Source organism: Coregonus lavaretus, assembly GCF_964263955.1.
Source record: "Coregonus lavaretus genome assembly, chromosome: 9".
Classification (NCBI taxonomy): Eukaryota; Metazoa; Chordata; class Actinopteri; order Salmoniformes; family Salmonidae; genus Coregonus; species Coregonus lavaretus.
The window spans coordinates 37,834,204-37,848,643 of record NC_139996.1 but is presented as its reverse complement, the minus strand read 5'-3'; the positions used below and the strand labels follow the sequence as shown (position 1 = coordinate 37,848,643).

The window sequence follows — 14,440 nt, the reverse complement described above, 5'->3', positions numbered from 1 at the left end:
CATTCTTGCATAATCAATGCTTGGAGTTTGTCAGAATTTGTGGGTTTTTGTTTGTCCACCCGCCTCTTGAGGATTGACCACAAGTTCTCAAACGGATTAAGTTCTGGGGAGTTTCCTGGCCATGGACCCAAAATGTCGATGTTTTGTTCCCCGAGCCACTTAGTTATCACTTTTGCCTTATGGCAAGGTGCTCCATCATGCTGGAAAAGGCATTGTTCGTCAGCAAACTGTTCTTGGATGGTTGGGAGAAGTTGCTCTCGGAGGATGTGTAGGTACCATTCTTAATTCATGGCTGTGTTCTTAGGCAAAATTGTGAGTGAGCCCACTCCCTTGGCTTTACTGTTGGCATGACACAGGACTGGTGGTAGCGCTCACCTTGTCTTCTCCGGACAAGCTTTTTTCCGGATGCCCCAAACAATCAGAAAGGGGATTCATCAGAGAGAATGACTTTACACCAGTCCTCAGCAGTCCAATCCCTGTACATTTTGCAGAATATCAGTCTGTCCCTGATGTTTTTCCTGGAGAGAAGTGGCTTCCTCGCTGCCCTTCTTGACACCAGGCCATCCTCCAAAGGTCTTCGCCTCACTGTGCGTGCAGATGCACTCACACCTGCCTGCTGACATTCCTGAGCAAGCTCTGCACTGGTGGTACCCCGATCCCGCAGCTGAATCAACTTTAGGAGACGGTCTTGGCGCTTGCTGGACTTTCTTGGGCGCCCTGAAGCCTTCTTCACAACAATTGAACCTCTCTCCTTGAAGTTCTTGATGATCCGATAAATGGTTGATTTAGGTGCAATCTTACTAGCAGAAATATCCTTGCCTGTGAAGCCCTTTTTGTGCAAAGCAATGATGACGGCACGTGTTTCCTTGCATGTAACCATGGTTAACAGAGGAAGAACAATGATTTCAAGCACCACCCTCCTTTTAAAGCATCCAGTCTGTTATTCTAATTCAATCAGCATGACAGAGTGATCTCCAGCCTTGTCCTCGTCAACACTCTCACCTGTGTTAACGAGAGAATCACTGACATGATGTCAGCTGGTCCTTTTGTGGCAGGGCTGAAATGCAGTGGAAATGTTTTTTGGGGATTAAGTTCATTTTCATGGCAAAGAGGGACTTTGCAATTAATTGCAATTCATCTGATCACTCTTCATAACATTCTGGAGTAAATGCAAATTGCCATCATAAAAACTGAGGCAGCAGACTTTGTGAAAAAAATATTTGTGTCATTCTCAAAACTTTTGACCACGACTGTATATACAGTTGAAGTCGGAGTTTACATACACCTTAGCCAAATACATTTAAACTCAGTTTTTCACAATTCCTGACATTTAATCCTAGTAAGAATTCCCTGTTTTAGGTCAGTTAGGGTCACCACTTTATTTTAAGAATGTGAAATGTCAGAATAATAGTAGAGAGAATGATTTCTTTCATCTTTTATTTCTTTCATCACATTCCCAGTGGGTCAGAAGTTTACATAAACTCAATTAGTATTTGGTAGCATTGCCTTTAAATTGTTTAACTTGGGTCAAACGTTTCGGGTAGCCTTTCACAAGCTTCCCACATTAAGTTGGGTGAAATCTGGCCCATTCCTCCTGACAGAGCTGGTGTAACTGAGTCAGGTTTGTAGGCCTCCTTGCTCGCACACGCTGTTTCAGTTCTGCCCACACATTTTCTATAGGATTGAGATCAGGGCTTTGTGATGGCCACTCTAATACCTTGACTTTGTTGTCCTTAAGCCATTTTGCCACAACTTTGAAAGTATGCTTGGGGTCATTGTCCATTTGGAAGACCCATTTTCTACTCTCGGCGGGTCTGACTTAGAATATGTGGACAACTACACATACCTAGGTGTCTGGTTAGACCGTAAACTCTCCTTCCAGACTCACATTAAGCATCTCCAATCCAAAGTTAAATCTAGAATCGGCTTCCTATTACGCAACAAAGCCTCCTTCACTCATGCTGCTAAACATGCCCTTGTAAAACTGACTATCCTAACAATCCTTGACTTCGGCGATGTCATTTACAAAATAGCTTCCAACACTCTACTCAGCAAATTAGATGTAGTCTATCACAGTGCCATCCGTTTTGTCACCAAAGCCTCATATACTACCAACCATTGTGACCAGTACGCTCTCGTTGGCTGGCCCTCACTATATATTCATCGCCAAACACACTGGCTCCAGGTCAACTATAAATCACTTCTAGGCAAATCCCCGCCTTATCTTAAATCATTGGTCACCATAGCAACACCCACCCGTAGTATGTGTTCCAGCAGGTACAGTGGGGAGAACAAGGTTTTCCTACTTACAAAGCATGTAGAGGTCTGTCATTTTTATCATAGGTACACTTCAACTGTGAGAGACGGAATCTAAAACGAAAATCCAGAAAATCACATTGTATGATTTTTAAGTAATTAATTTGCATTTTATTGCATGACATAAGTATTTGATCACCTACCAACCAGTAAGAATTCCGGCTCTCACAGACCTGTTAGTTTTTCTTTAAGAAGCCCTCCTGTTCTCCACTCATTACCTGTATTAACTGCATCTGTTTGAACTCGTTACCTGTATAAAAGACACCTGTCCACACACTCAATCAAACAGACTCCAACCTCTCCACAATGGCCAAGACCAGAGAGCTGTGTAAGGACATCAGGGATACAATTGTAGACCTGCACAAGGCTGGGATGGGCTACAGGACAATAGGCAAGCAGCTTGGTGAGAAGGCAACAACTGTTGGCGCAATTATTAGAAAATGGAAGAAATTCAAGATGACGGTCAATCACCCTCGGTCTGGGGCTCCATGCAAGATCTCACCTCGTGGGGAATCAATGATCATGAGGAAGGTGAGGGATCAGCCCAGAACTACACGGCAGGACCTGGTCAATGACCTGAAGATAGCTGGGACCAGAGTCTCAAAGAACACCATTAGTAACACACTACACCGTCATGGATTAAAATCCTGCAGCGCACGCAAGGTCCCCCTGCTCAAGCCAGCGCATGTCCAGGCCCGTCTGAAGTTTGCCAATGACCATCTGGATGATCCAGAGGAGGAATGGGAGAAGGTCATGTGGTCTGATGAGACAAAAATAGAGCTTTTTGGTCTAAACTCCTCTCGCCGTGTTTGGAGGAAGAAGAAGGATGAGTACAACACCAAGAACACCATCCCAACCGTGAAGCATGGAGGTGGAAACATCATTCTTTGGGGATGCTTTTCTGCAAAGGGGACAGGACGACTGCACCGTATTGAGGGGAGGATGGATGGGGCCATGTATCGCAAGATCTTGACCAACAACCTCCTTCTCTCAGTAAGAGCATTGAAGATGGGTCGTGGCTGGGTCTTCCAGCATGACAACGACCCAAAACACACAGCCAGGGCAACTAAGGAGTGGCTCCGTAAGAAGCATCTCAAGGTCCTGGAGTGGCCTAGCCAGTCTCCAGACCTGAACCCAATAGAAAATCTTTGGAGGGAGCTGAAAGTCCGTATTGCCCAGCGACAGCCCCGAAACCTGAAGGATCTGGAGAAGGTCTGTGTGGAGGAGTGGGCCAAAATCCCTGCTGCAGTGTGTGCAAACCTGGTCAAGACCTACAGGAAACGTATGATCTCTGTAATTGCAAACAAAGGTTTCTGTACCAAATATTAAGTTCTGCTTTTCTGATGTATCAAATACTTATGTCATGCAATAAAATGCAAATTAATTACTTAAAAATCATACAATGTGATTTTCTGGATTTTTGTTTTAGATTCCATCTCTCACGGTTGAAGTGTACCTATGATAAAAATTACAGACCTCTACATGCTTTGTAAGTAGGAAAACCTGCAAAATCGGCAGTGTATCAAATACTTGTTCTCCCCACTGTATACAGTGGGGGAAAAAAGTATTTAGTCAGCCACCAATTGTGCAAGTTCTCCCACTTAAAAAGATGAGAGAGTCCTGTAATTTTCATCATAGGTACACGTCAACTATGACAGACAAATTGAGATTTTTTTCCCCCAGAAAATCACATTGTAGGATTTTTAATGAATTTATTTGCAAATTATGGTGGAAAATAAGTATTTGGTCACCTACAAACAAGCAAGATTTCTGGCTCTCACAGACCTGTAACTTCTTCTTTAAGAGGCTCCTCTGTCCTCCACTCGTTACCTGTATTAATGGCACCTGTTTGAACTTGTTATCAGTATAAAAGACACCTGTCCACAACCTCAAACAGTCACACTCCAAACTTCACTATGGCCAAGACCAAAGAGCTGTCAAAGGACACCAGAAACAAAATTGTAGACCTGCACCAGGCTGGGAAGACTGAATCTGCAATAGGTAAGCAGCTTGGTTTGAAGAAATCAACTGTGGGAGCAATTATTAGGAAATGGAAGACATACAAGACCACTGATAATCTCCCTCGATCTGGGGCTCCACGCAAGATCTCACCCCGTGGGGTCAAAATGATCACAAGAACGGTGAGCAAAAATCCCAGAACCACACGGGGGGACCTAGTGAATGACCTGCAGAGAGCTGGGACCAAAGTAACAAAGCCTACCATCAGTAACACACTACGCCGCCAGGGACTCAAATCCTGCAGTGCCAGACGTGTCCCCCTGCTTAAGCCAGTACATGTCCAGGCCCGTCTGAAGTTTGCTAGAGTGCCCATTGGATGATCCAGAAGAGGATTGGGAGAATGTCATATGGTCAGATGAAACCAAAATAGAACTTTTTGGTAAAAACTCAACTCGTCGTGTTTGGAGGACAAAGAATGCTGAGTTGCATCCAAAGAACACCATACCTACTGTGAAGCATGGGGGTGGAAACATCATGCTTTGGGGCTGTTTTTCTGCAAAGGGACCAGGACGACTGATCCGTGTAAAGGAAAGAATGAATGGGGCCATGTATCGTGAGATTTTGAGTGAAAACCTCCTTCCATCAGCAAGATGGAGCATTGAAGATGAAATGTGGCTGGGTCTTTCAGCATGACAATGATCCCAAACACACCGCCCGGGCAACGAAGGAGTGGCTTCGTAAGAAGCATTTCAATGTCCTGGAGTGGCCTAGCCAGTCTCCAGATCTCAACCCCATAGAAAATCTTTGGAGGGAGTTGAAAGTCCGTGTTGCCCAGCGACAGGCCCAAAACATCACTGCTCTAGAGGAGATCTGCATGGAGGAATGGGCCAAAATACCGGCAACAGTGTGTGAAAACCTTGTGAAGACTTACAGAAAACGTTTGACCTGTGTCATTGCCAACAAAGGGTATATAACGAAGTATTGAGAAACTTTTGTTATTGACCAAATACTTATTTTCCCTTTGTTGGCAATGACACAGGTCAAACGTTTTCATCTTTTTAAGTGGGAGAACTTGCACAATTGGTGGCTGACTAAATACTTTTTTCCTCCACTGTATATATATACACATACATACATATCCTTTAAAAATATATATATTTCCCTTTATTACTTTCCAACCCCACCATCCCCTCCCTAATTGGAGTAAACTAGTGAACAACAATGCTTAGGCCTCTACTTCATGCTTATACATACTATATACATTTTATGGACACAGTCACTAATTATATTTGGTTTGTTTTTACTCCTGAACATCCTCCGATCATTTTCATGATGTCCATCTGGTATGCTTCTATATGCCATATCGTTCTAACTGTGCTCTTTCACAAAAGCTCACAATATATAACCTATATACCCGGAGCTCTACGGACAATTCCTTCGACCTCTTGGCTTGGATTTTGCTCTGACATGCACTGTCAACTGTGGGACCTTATACAGACAGGTGTGTGCCTTTCCAAATCCTGTCCAATCAATTGAATTTACCACAGGTGGACTCCAATCAAGTTGTAGAAACATCTCAAGGATGATCAATGGAAACAGGATTCACCTGAGCTCAATTTCGAGTCTCATAGCAACGGGTCTGAATACTTATGTAAATAAGGGATTTCTGTTTTTTATTTTGTAGAAATTAGCAACATTTTCAAAAATACTGTTTTCACTATGTCATTATGGGGTATTGTGTGTAGATTGCTGAGCACATTTTTTTTATTTAATCCATTTTAGAATAAGGCTGTAACGTAACAAAATGTGGAAAACGTAAAGGGGTCTGAATACTTTCCGAAGGCTCTGTATATATTTATTTTTTAACTCAGTCGGGGTCTCAACTTACGGTTGCAAGTTGGAATAGTACACACTTAGAAAAAAAGGTGCTATCTCAAACCTAAAAGGGTTATTTGGCTGTCCCCATAGGAGAATCCTTTGAAGAACCCTTTTTGGTTCCAGGTAGAATCCATTAGGTTCCAGGTAGAACCCTTTTGGGTTCCATGTAGAACCCTTTCCAAAAAGGGTTCTACCTGGAACCAAAAAGGGTTATCCTATGGGGACAGCAGAACAACCCTTTTGGAACCCTTTTTTCTAAGAGTGTAGAATACACAAGGTGCAATTTCAATTAGCCCATGTCAGCTATTTTTTTTAGATTGGCAAGTTAGTCTAGCGGCCAGCTATCTAAATTTAGTAATCATGGTTGAATTACTGGCCAGGGGGCACCCGTTGATTTTGTTAGTCAGTCTCACTCAGACGTCACATTATAAACTGCAAATATTTCACTGCACCCTATGGCAAAATGTGTAGAAATGCGGGAAACTTCCTGTAAAACAGCTAATTTTCCTCTCCGCTCCATGGCAAAATGAGTAGAAATGCATGAAATTTGTAAAATAGCTAAATCTTCTCTCATATGCAAAATGTGTAGAATTGCTGCAAACTTGCTTTAAAACTGCAACATTTTCTCTACGCCCCATGGCAAAATGTGTAGAATTGCACGAAATGAACTCTAAAACGTATTTTTGTAAATCTCTGCTGTCAAGAGGGGGGCTGCTAAAATGTCCTCTGTCTATTTATACCCAGCTCAGCTCAGTCTGATCTCATCCCAGGTAATTGACTGGATAAACACATCGCCAACATGCCAGCTGAGTGTGTGATAGGAAGAGATATGGCGATTGGATAAGCGGGAGGGCGGAGTCTGCGAAACACTGGGCGCAACTGAAGAGAGACTAAAGGAGGACAATGTGTAAGGCATTTCACCTTCACCTTGTCACAACACAGAGATGTTTAACTTAGCATCCTGTCTATCTGTATCTTTCAATAAAGTCCCAACTTCAAAATGTAAATCATGTCCTGACATTAAACATATTTAAGTATCTTATGTCAATGTTATTAATCTGATGTCATGTCAAATCAATGTGCATATATTATTATTATTATTATTATTATTATTATTATTATTATTACAGTATTATGTGTGTTTACTGAAGATTTTTTATTTTTTTATTTTATTTGTCACATGCTTCGTAAACAACAGGTGTAGACTAAGAGTAAAATGCTTACTTACGGATCCATCCCAACAATGCAGACAGAAAAATATAAAAATAATAGAAAGATAATAACACAATTAATAAATACACAATGAGTAACGATAACTTGGCTATATACACGTGGTACCAGTACTGAGTCGATGTGCAGGAGTATGAGGTAATTGAGGTAGATACAGTACATATAGGTAGCGGTAAAGTGACTAGGCAACAAGATAGGTAATAAGCAGCAGCATACACTACCAGTCAAAAGTTTGGACACACCTACCAAGGGTTTTTCTTTATTTTTACTATTTTTTACATTGTAGAATAATAGTGAAGACATCAAAACTATGAAATAATACATATGGAATCATGTTGTAACCAAAAAAGTGTTAAACAAATCAAAATATATGTTATATTCTTCAAATAGCCACCCTTTGCCTTGATGACAGCTTTGCACACTATTGGCATTCTCTCAACCAGCTTCATGAGGTAGTCACCTGGAACGCATTTCAATTAACAGGTGTGCCTTCTTATAAGTTAATTTGTAGAATTTATTTCCTTCTTAATGCATTTGAGCCAATCAGTTGTGTTGTGAACATGGCCCTATTTGGTAAAATACCAAGTCCATATTATGGCAAGAACAGCTCAAATAAGCAAAGAGAAACGACAGTCCATCATTACTTTAAGACATGAAGGTTGGTCAATACGGAAAAAATCAAGTGCAGTCACAAAAACCATCAAGCGCTATGATGAAACTGGCACTCATGAGGACTGCCACAGGAATGGAAGACCCAGAGTTACATCTGCTGCAGAGGATACGTTCATTAGAGTTACCAGCCTCAGAAATTGCAGCCCAAATAAATGCTTCACAGAGTTCAAGTCACAGACACATCTCAACATCAACTGTTCAGAGGGGACTGTGTGAATCAGGCCTTCGTGGTCGAATTGCTGCAAAGAAACCACTACTAAAGGACACAAATAAGAAGAAGATACCTGATGGCGCCCAACCCAATTGAGATGGTTTGGGATGAGTCGGATGGCAGAGTGAAGGAAAAGCAGCCAACAAGTGCTAAGCATATGTGGGAACTATAAAATATATTTTGATTTGTTTAACACTTTTTTGGTTACTACATGATTCCATATGTGTTATTTCATAGTTTTGATGTCTTCACTATTATTCTACAATGTAGAAAATTTTAAAAATAACGGAAAAACCCTTGAATTAGTAGGTGTCCAAACTTTTGACTGGTACTGTATGTGATGAGTCAAAGGAGTAAGGGTCAATGCATATAGTCCGGGTAGCTATTTGGGTAGCCCTTTCCGGCAGTCAAATGACCAAATCACCCTCATGTGGCCTAATGGGTGGAATGTTATTAATATGTTTCATGTGTTTAATAAACATTATTGAAAAAAACAGCCCAAAATCCGGTGTTTCTATGTCAAACGGTTTTGTTATATTTCAGTATTTTGTGATGTACACTATATATACAAAAGTATGTGGACACCCCTTCAAATTAGTGGATTTGGCTATTTCAGCCACACATATTGCTGACAGGTGTATAAAATTGAGTACACCGCCATGCAATCTCCATAGACAAACATTGGCAGTAGAATGGCCCGTACTGAAGAGCTCAGTGACTTCTATTTTGGGAATGAATTAGAACGCCAACTGCGAGCCAGGCCTAATCGCCCAACATCAGTGTCCGACCTCACTAATGCTCTTGTGGCTGAATGGAAGCAAGTCCCTGCAGCCATGTACCAACATCTAGTGGAAAGCCTTCCCAGAAGAGTGGAGGCTGTTATAGCAGCAAAAGGGGGACCAACTCCATATTAATGTCCATGATTTTGGAATGAGATGTTTGACGAGCAGGTGTCCACATAGTTTTGGTCATGCAGTGTATATAAAGTGTAATATTGCGGTGCAAACTCAAACATGTATACATTTCTTGTAAGCCCATAACCATGTGTGTGAGGTGTATACTTTTGTTTCAAAGTAGATTTGTTTAAGACTACCAAGAAACATTCTGTGTGACCCTGATTTAGCCCACTGCAGTAAAAGGTTAACTATTTAGCAGTATTATGGTTTGAGGATAGAAGCTGTTCAGGGTCCTGTTGGCTCCAGACTTGGTGCATCGGTACCGCTTGCCGTGCGGTAGCAGAGAGAGCAGTCAACGACTTGGGTGGCTGGAGTCTTTGACAATTTTTAGGGCCTTCCTCTGACACCGTCTGGTATAGAGGTCCTGGATGGCAGGCAACACGGCCCCAGTGATGTACTGGGCCGTACGCATACCGTCTGTAGCGCCTTGATGTCGGATGCCAAGCAGTTGCCATACCAAACGGCTATGCAACCAGTCAAGATGCTTTCAATGGTGCAGCTGTATAACTTTTTGAGGATCTATGAGCCCATGTCAAAACTTTTCAGCCTCATGGGGGAAGAGCTGCTGTTGTCGTGCCTTCTTCACGACTGTGTTGGTGTGTGTCGACCAGTGGAGGCTCCTCAGAGGAGGAAGGGGAGGACCATCCTCCTCAGTGAATTTCATTTTTTTTAAATAGTGAAACATTAAAAAGTTATCCTTTTTAGATAAAACTATACTAAATATATTCACATCACCAAATAATTGATAAAAACACACTGTTTTGCAATGAAAGTCTACAGTAGCCTCAACAGCACTCTGTAGGGTAGCACCATGGTATAGCCGGAGGACAGCTAGTTTCCGTCCTGCTCTGGGTATATTGACTTCAACACAAAACCTAGGAGGCTCGTGGTTCTCATCCCCTTCCATTGACTTACATAGTAATTAAGACAACTTCTGGAGGACGTCCTCCAACCTATCAGATCTCTTGCAGCATGAACTGACATGTTGTCCACCCAATCAAAGGATCAGAGAATGAATTTAGTACTGAAAGCACAAGCTACAGCTAGCTAGCACTGCAGTGCATAAAATGTAGTGAGTAGTTGACTCAAAGAGAGAGAAGACAATAGTTGAACAGTTTTAACAAATTAAAGCAAGAGAGAGAGATAGCTATATACTGTATATATAATTGTTTTGCACTTTCACTTACTTAGCTAGCAAATGCAGCTAGCTAGTTTAGCCTACTCAAACACCCGGCTCAAACACAGAGGGATGCTATGTTAGCTAGCTGGCTATGGCTATCCAACACTGGAACTCTTCCAAGTCAAGGTAAGCTTTTGGTTTTCTTAATTTATTTCCACCGGGGCCCGTCGGTGTAACTTCTAAACTGCTTGCTGCTGTCTGTACAGCTTGATTGTAGGGGGTTTACTAATGCGTTAGTTCTAGTAGCTATGTTGACTATGGTGACAACAATGTAGGCTGTGTGTAGCAGTTAGCGGTTATGATATGAAGGTTTGGCTTGGAAAGGTTTTTTCGCCTGATCATAGAAAGCTGATGTGTGGTGCACTGAAGTCCACCAGTGAAGGGAAAAGGTGAGAGGAGGAGAGCGCGTAGATGCGAGAAGGAATACAAATATCAAAGGGATCATGCTGTTATGTGGCTGCTATGAAAGTGAACTGTGTTTGCATGTGATCAGGGGTGTATTCATTCAACCGATTCTGTAGAAAAATGTTTCTTAAACGGAAGTAAACGGAACGAAATGGTGATAAACATACCTGAATTTGTCCAATAGAAACTCTCGTTTGCAACTGTAGAACTAATGATTACACCCTAGATCAGCTAAATGCAGGTAAGAGTGTGCAAGGCGGTATTGAATGTGTCAATGTCTGTCACAATGATTATTCAAATGTCTCTCGACATGTGCTCTAACTTTAATTCATAGGCTAGGTTGTAGCAACCTCATGATGGGTATAGGGAAAATTAGTGTATCATGTAGTAGCCTAAACCTATCGATGTTATGTTGAGCTGGGTGAATGGAATATGAATGATAGTCCCGCCACTGTTGTGGACCATGTTAATTTCTTAGTGATGTGGACACAGAGGAACTTGAAGATCTGGACCCTCTCCACTACAGCCCCTTCGATGTGGATGGGGGCGTGCTCGGCTGTCCATTTCCTGTAGTCCACGAATCTCATGATGAAACAGAATTGTGGTGAATACTATCTTACCACAAATACAAATGCTATCTTATAAGCTATCATATAAACAGATTTAACCATCTCTATCTATTACCATATAATTTGCTTAATCATGTTGATTTATCATGTTTTTATGCACAGACCAGAGATAGAGAGGTTAAAATGGCTAAAGGCTTAAGAAAGCATAGCATGCAAATAAAAAAGCCATCTCTGCTCTTCAGGGCAGCAAAAGAGAGAGAAGAGAGGCTTGGATTTTATCCTGCCTATGTCTCTTTAAAAACAGGAGCATGCAATCTCTGCTCTTCAGGGCAGCAAAAGAGAGAGGAGAAAGGCTTGGATTTTATGCTGCCTCTGTCTCTTTAAAAACAGGAGCACGCATGTGAGGGGGAGGGGGTGTTGGCTGGTTGGAACAGTCCTCCTCTAATGAGGAGATTTGAGAGACACCGGAGAGAGAGAGAGAGAGAGAGAGAGAGAGAAAGAGAGAGAGAGAGAGAGAGAGAGAGAGAGAGAGAGACCGAGACCCAACCATAAGGAGAAAAGGGAGAAATGAGATGACAACAGAAAATGCACGCAGTGATACATAAAAGAGCATGATGTGTTGAAGCAGAGGAAAAGGAGAGATACATCTGGATTTCTCACCGGCAAGGGAACAAGAGTAAAAGCATCAGTATCGCTAAACCACTTAAGGACGTGGATTAAAAAAAGAGAGAGGGAAAGGGAAAAGAGAGGAGGAAAATAATCTGATCACTTGTTTATTTTCATGGTCTGTGTGCGCATATGGGAAGAGACTGCATTGCTGTTCACTAGCAGAGGCGTCAGGAGAGAACCAAGCTTAATTCCTCTTTTTTCTTTCTCTCTCTGTTTCTGTGTTGCACTGTGTGGCAGGAGCATGTTAGGTGGGTTGGGGGACAAACGACAAGCTGAGCCAGCCAAAAGAGATGGATCCGTAAAGCTGTAAATGGTGTTGGATCTGGCCAGTGGCTGACTGTTAGCTGTTTGGGATCCCAGGTTTCTAGGTGGAGCCTGGTGGTCCTCGGCTGCTAGGGAGAGCTAAAGCAAAAAGCCCCGGAGAGGAGGAGGCACAAGCAGCTGGGAGCGTGCCAGCGGTGGGGCCCTGCGTGGAGGGAGGGGGCCAGAACCCAAACCCCAAAGAAAAGGAGTTTGCTGCGTTTGTGTTGGCAGGTAAAACACATGGCTGTTGTGGGCCTTCTCCCGTCTGTGAGCTGCAGCTGTAGGAGATTGGACCTGGAGTGACAGTGAACCAAAGCTCCAGGATAATGGTTTGAAGAGGTTCCCACTGCTCCTCCCTGGCCTCACAGGAGGGACCCTACACACTGGGGGGCTATTTTGCTTTTTCCTCTTTTTATTTTTCTCTTTAAGTCAACCCGGGGGATTTGTTTGGGTGTCTTCCTCCCCCCCACACCTCATCATTATCACTAACCCCGCCCCCAACTCAGTTTTTAATTTGTTTTCTTTTTTTGAGATTTGGGGGATTTGCCAAAACCTATTTCATGCATGTCCACTGGGGGCAGGTTCAACTTTGATGATGGGGGGTCATACTGTGGGGGGTGGGAGGAAGGCAAAGCCCACGGCCATGGCATCTGTACTGGGCCGAAGGGCCAAGGCGAGTACTCAGGGTCCTGGAGCCATGGCTTTGAGGTGGTGGGGGTGTACACATGGCCCAGTGGGAACACCTACCAGGGCACCTGGGCGCAGGGCAAGCGCCATGGGATTGGAGTGGAGAACAAGGGCAAGTGGGTGTATAAGGGGGAGTGGACAAGTGGATTTAAAGGACGCTACGGCCTCAGGGAGAGCACCGGCACCAGCGGGAAGTACGAGGGGACCTGGAACAACGGTCTTCAGGACGGATACGGCACTGAGACCTACTCTGATGGAGGTAAGACCCAGACCCACACTGAGCCATGTTTAATGGATGAGTACCCTCTGTGTAAAGCATCAACAAATGGATATTGAGATACAGACCAGCAGGCCCATTCTTCATAGTGAGTTGACAGTAATCAGGGAAACCTAGGTGCTAGGTGTTCCATGAGGTCATCCCACTCCATTACTATGGTTCACCCCCCCCCCCACCACCACACACACAATCTAACTGTCTCCTGCTTCATTAGTCTCCTATCTCTCAGACACTCTCTAATCTATCTTTCTCCGTCCATCTGTCAATTGGGTAAGCAGTTCCCTCTCCCCTGCTCGTGCTGCAGTGGGAGATACATTTGGAGGCCCAAGTTAAGGCCATCCGGACTCCCCATGCAGCCTGAGAGAGAGAGATTCCAGGTCAACTGCAAAGTTAGGGTGCAGTTCCCATAACCAGACAGACTCATGGTAAACCTGGCTGGGAGAGACCCAGTTCTAAGGCCATAAATACGCACCTTGAAGATGACAGTGATGAGAGTCTGGAAGTCCTTACTCTACCCCAAATTCACACACACACACACACACTCTTTCTCTCTCTCTACTAATGTGGATTTCAGATCCATTCAGATATATTTATCAAAACACTTCATTTATCAAGGCAAAGGTGCTTAACAATCACACAGTCAAAGTGCATGACGGTCTGTAGAATATTTTGATTTCTTCTGGTGAAACCTCCTGGTGCAACATCATACTCTTAGAACAAAAGGTGTTATCTATAACCTAAAAGGGTTCTCCTATGGGGACAGCCCATAGAACCCTTTGAAGAACCCTTTTGGGTTCCATGTAGAAGCCAAAAAGGTTCTACATCAGTGGAGGCTGCTGAGGGGAGGACGGCTCATAATGATGGCTGGAACGGAGTGAATGGAATGGCATCAAACACATAGAAAGTGTTTGATACCATTCCACTAATTCTGCTCCAGCCATTACCACGAGCCCGTCCTCCCCAATTAAGGTGCAACCAACCTCCTGTGTTTTACATGGAAGGTTTTTTTTCTTCTCTAATTTGCTTTTGAATTCTCTTTTATTTTATATTTATAAATTGTACAATGTGTGAAATTGTAAAATGCAGGGCTCCCTTAAGAAACAGACCTGGGTCTCAATGGGTATCCTT

General features: G+C 43.1%; 1 protein-coding gene across 1 annotated transcript in view; it reads left to right on the top strand.

Moving 5' to 3' along the window:
• Window positions 1-12,912: 12,912 nt before the first annotated feature.
• The window catches only part of jph3b (junctophilin 3b), a gene marked incomplete at both ends in the record, with an annotated part of 40,079 nt that continues 38,551 nt past the window's right edge, over window positions 12,913-14,440 (top strand). The window contains one exon of the mRNA XM_084168672.1: window positions 12,913-13,294. Within this exon, the coding sequence (XP_084024798.1) occupies window positions 12,913-13,294 (382 nt within the window). The remainder of the gene's footprint in view (window positions 13,295-14,440) is intronic.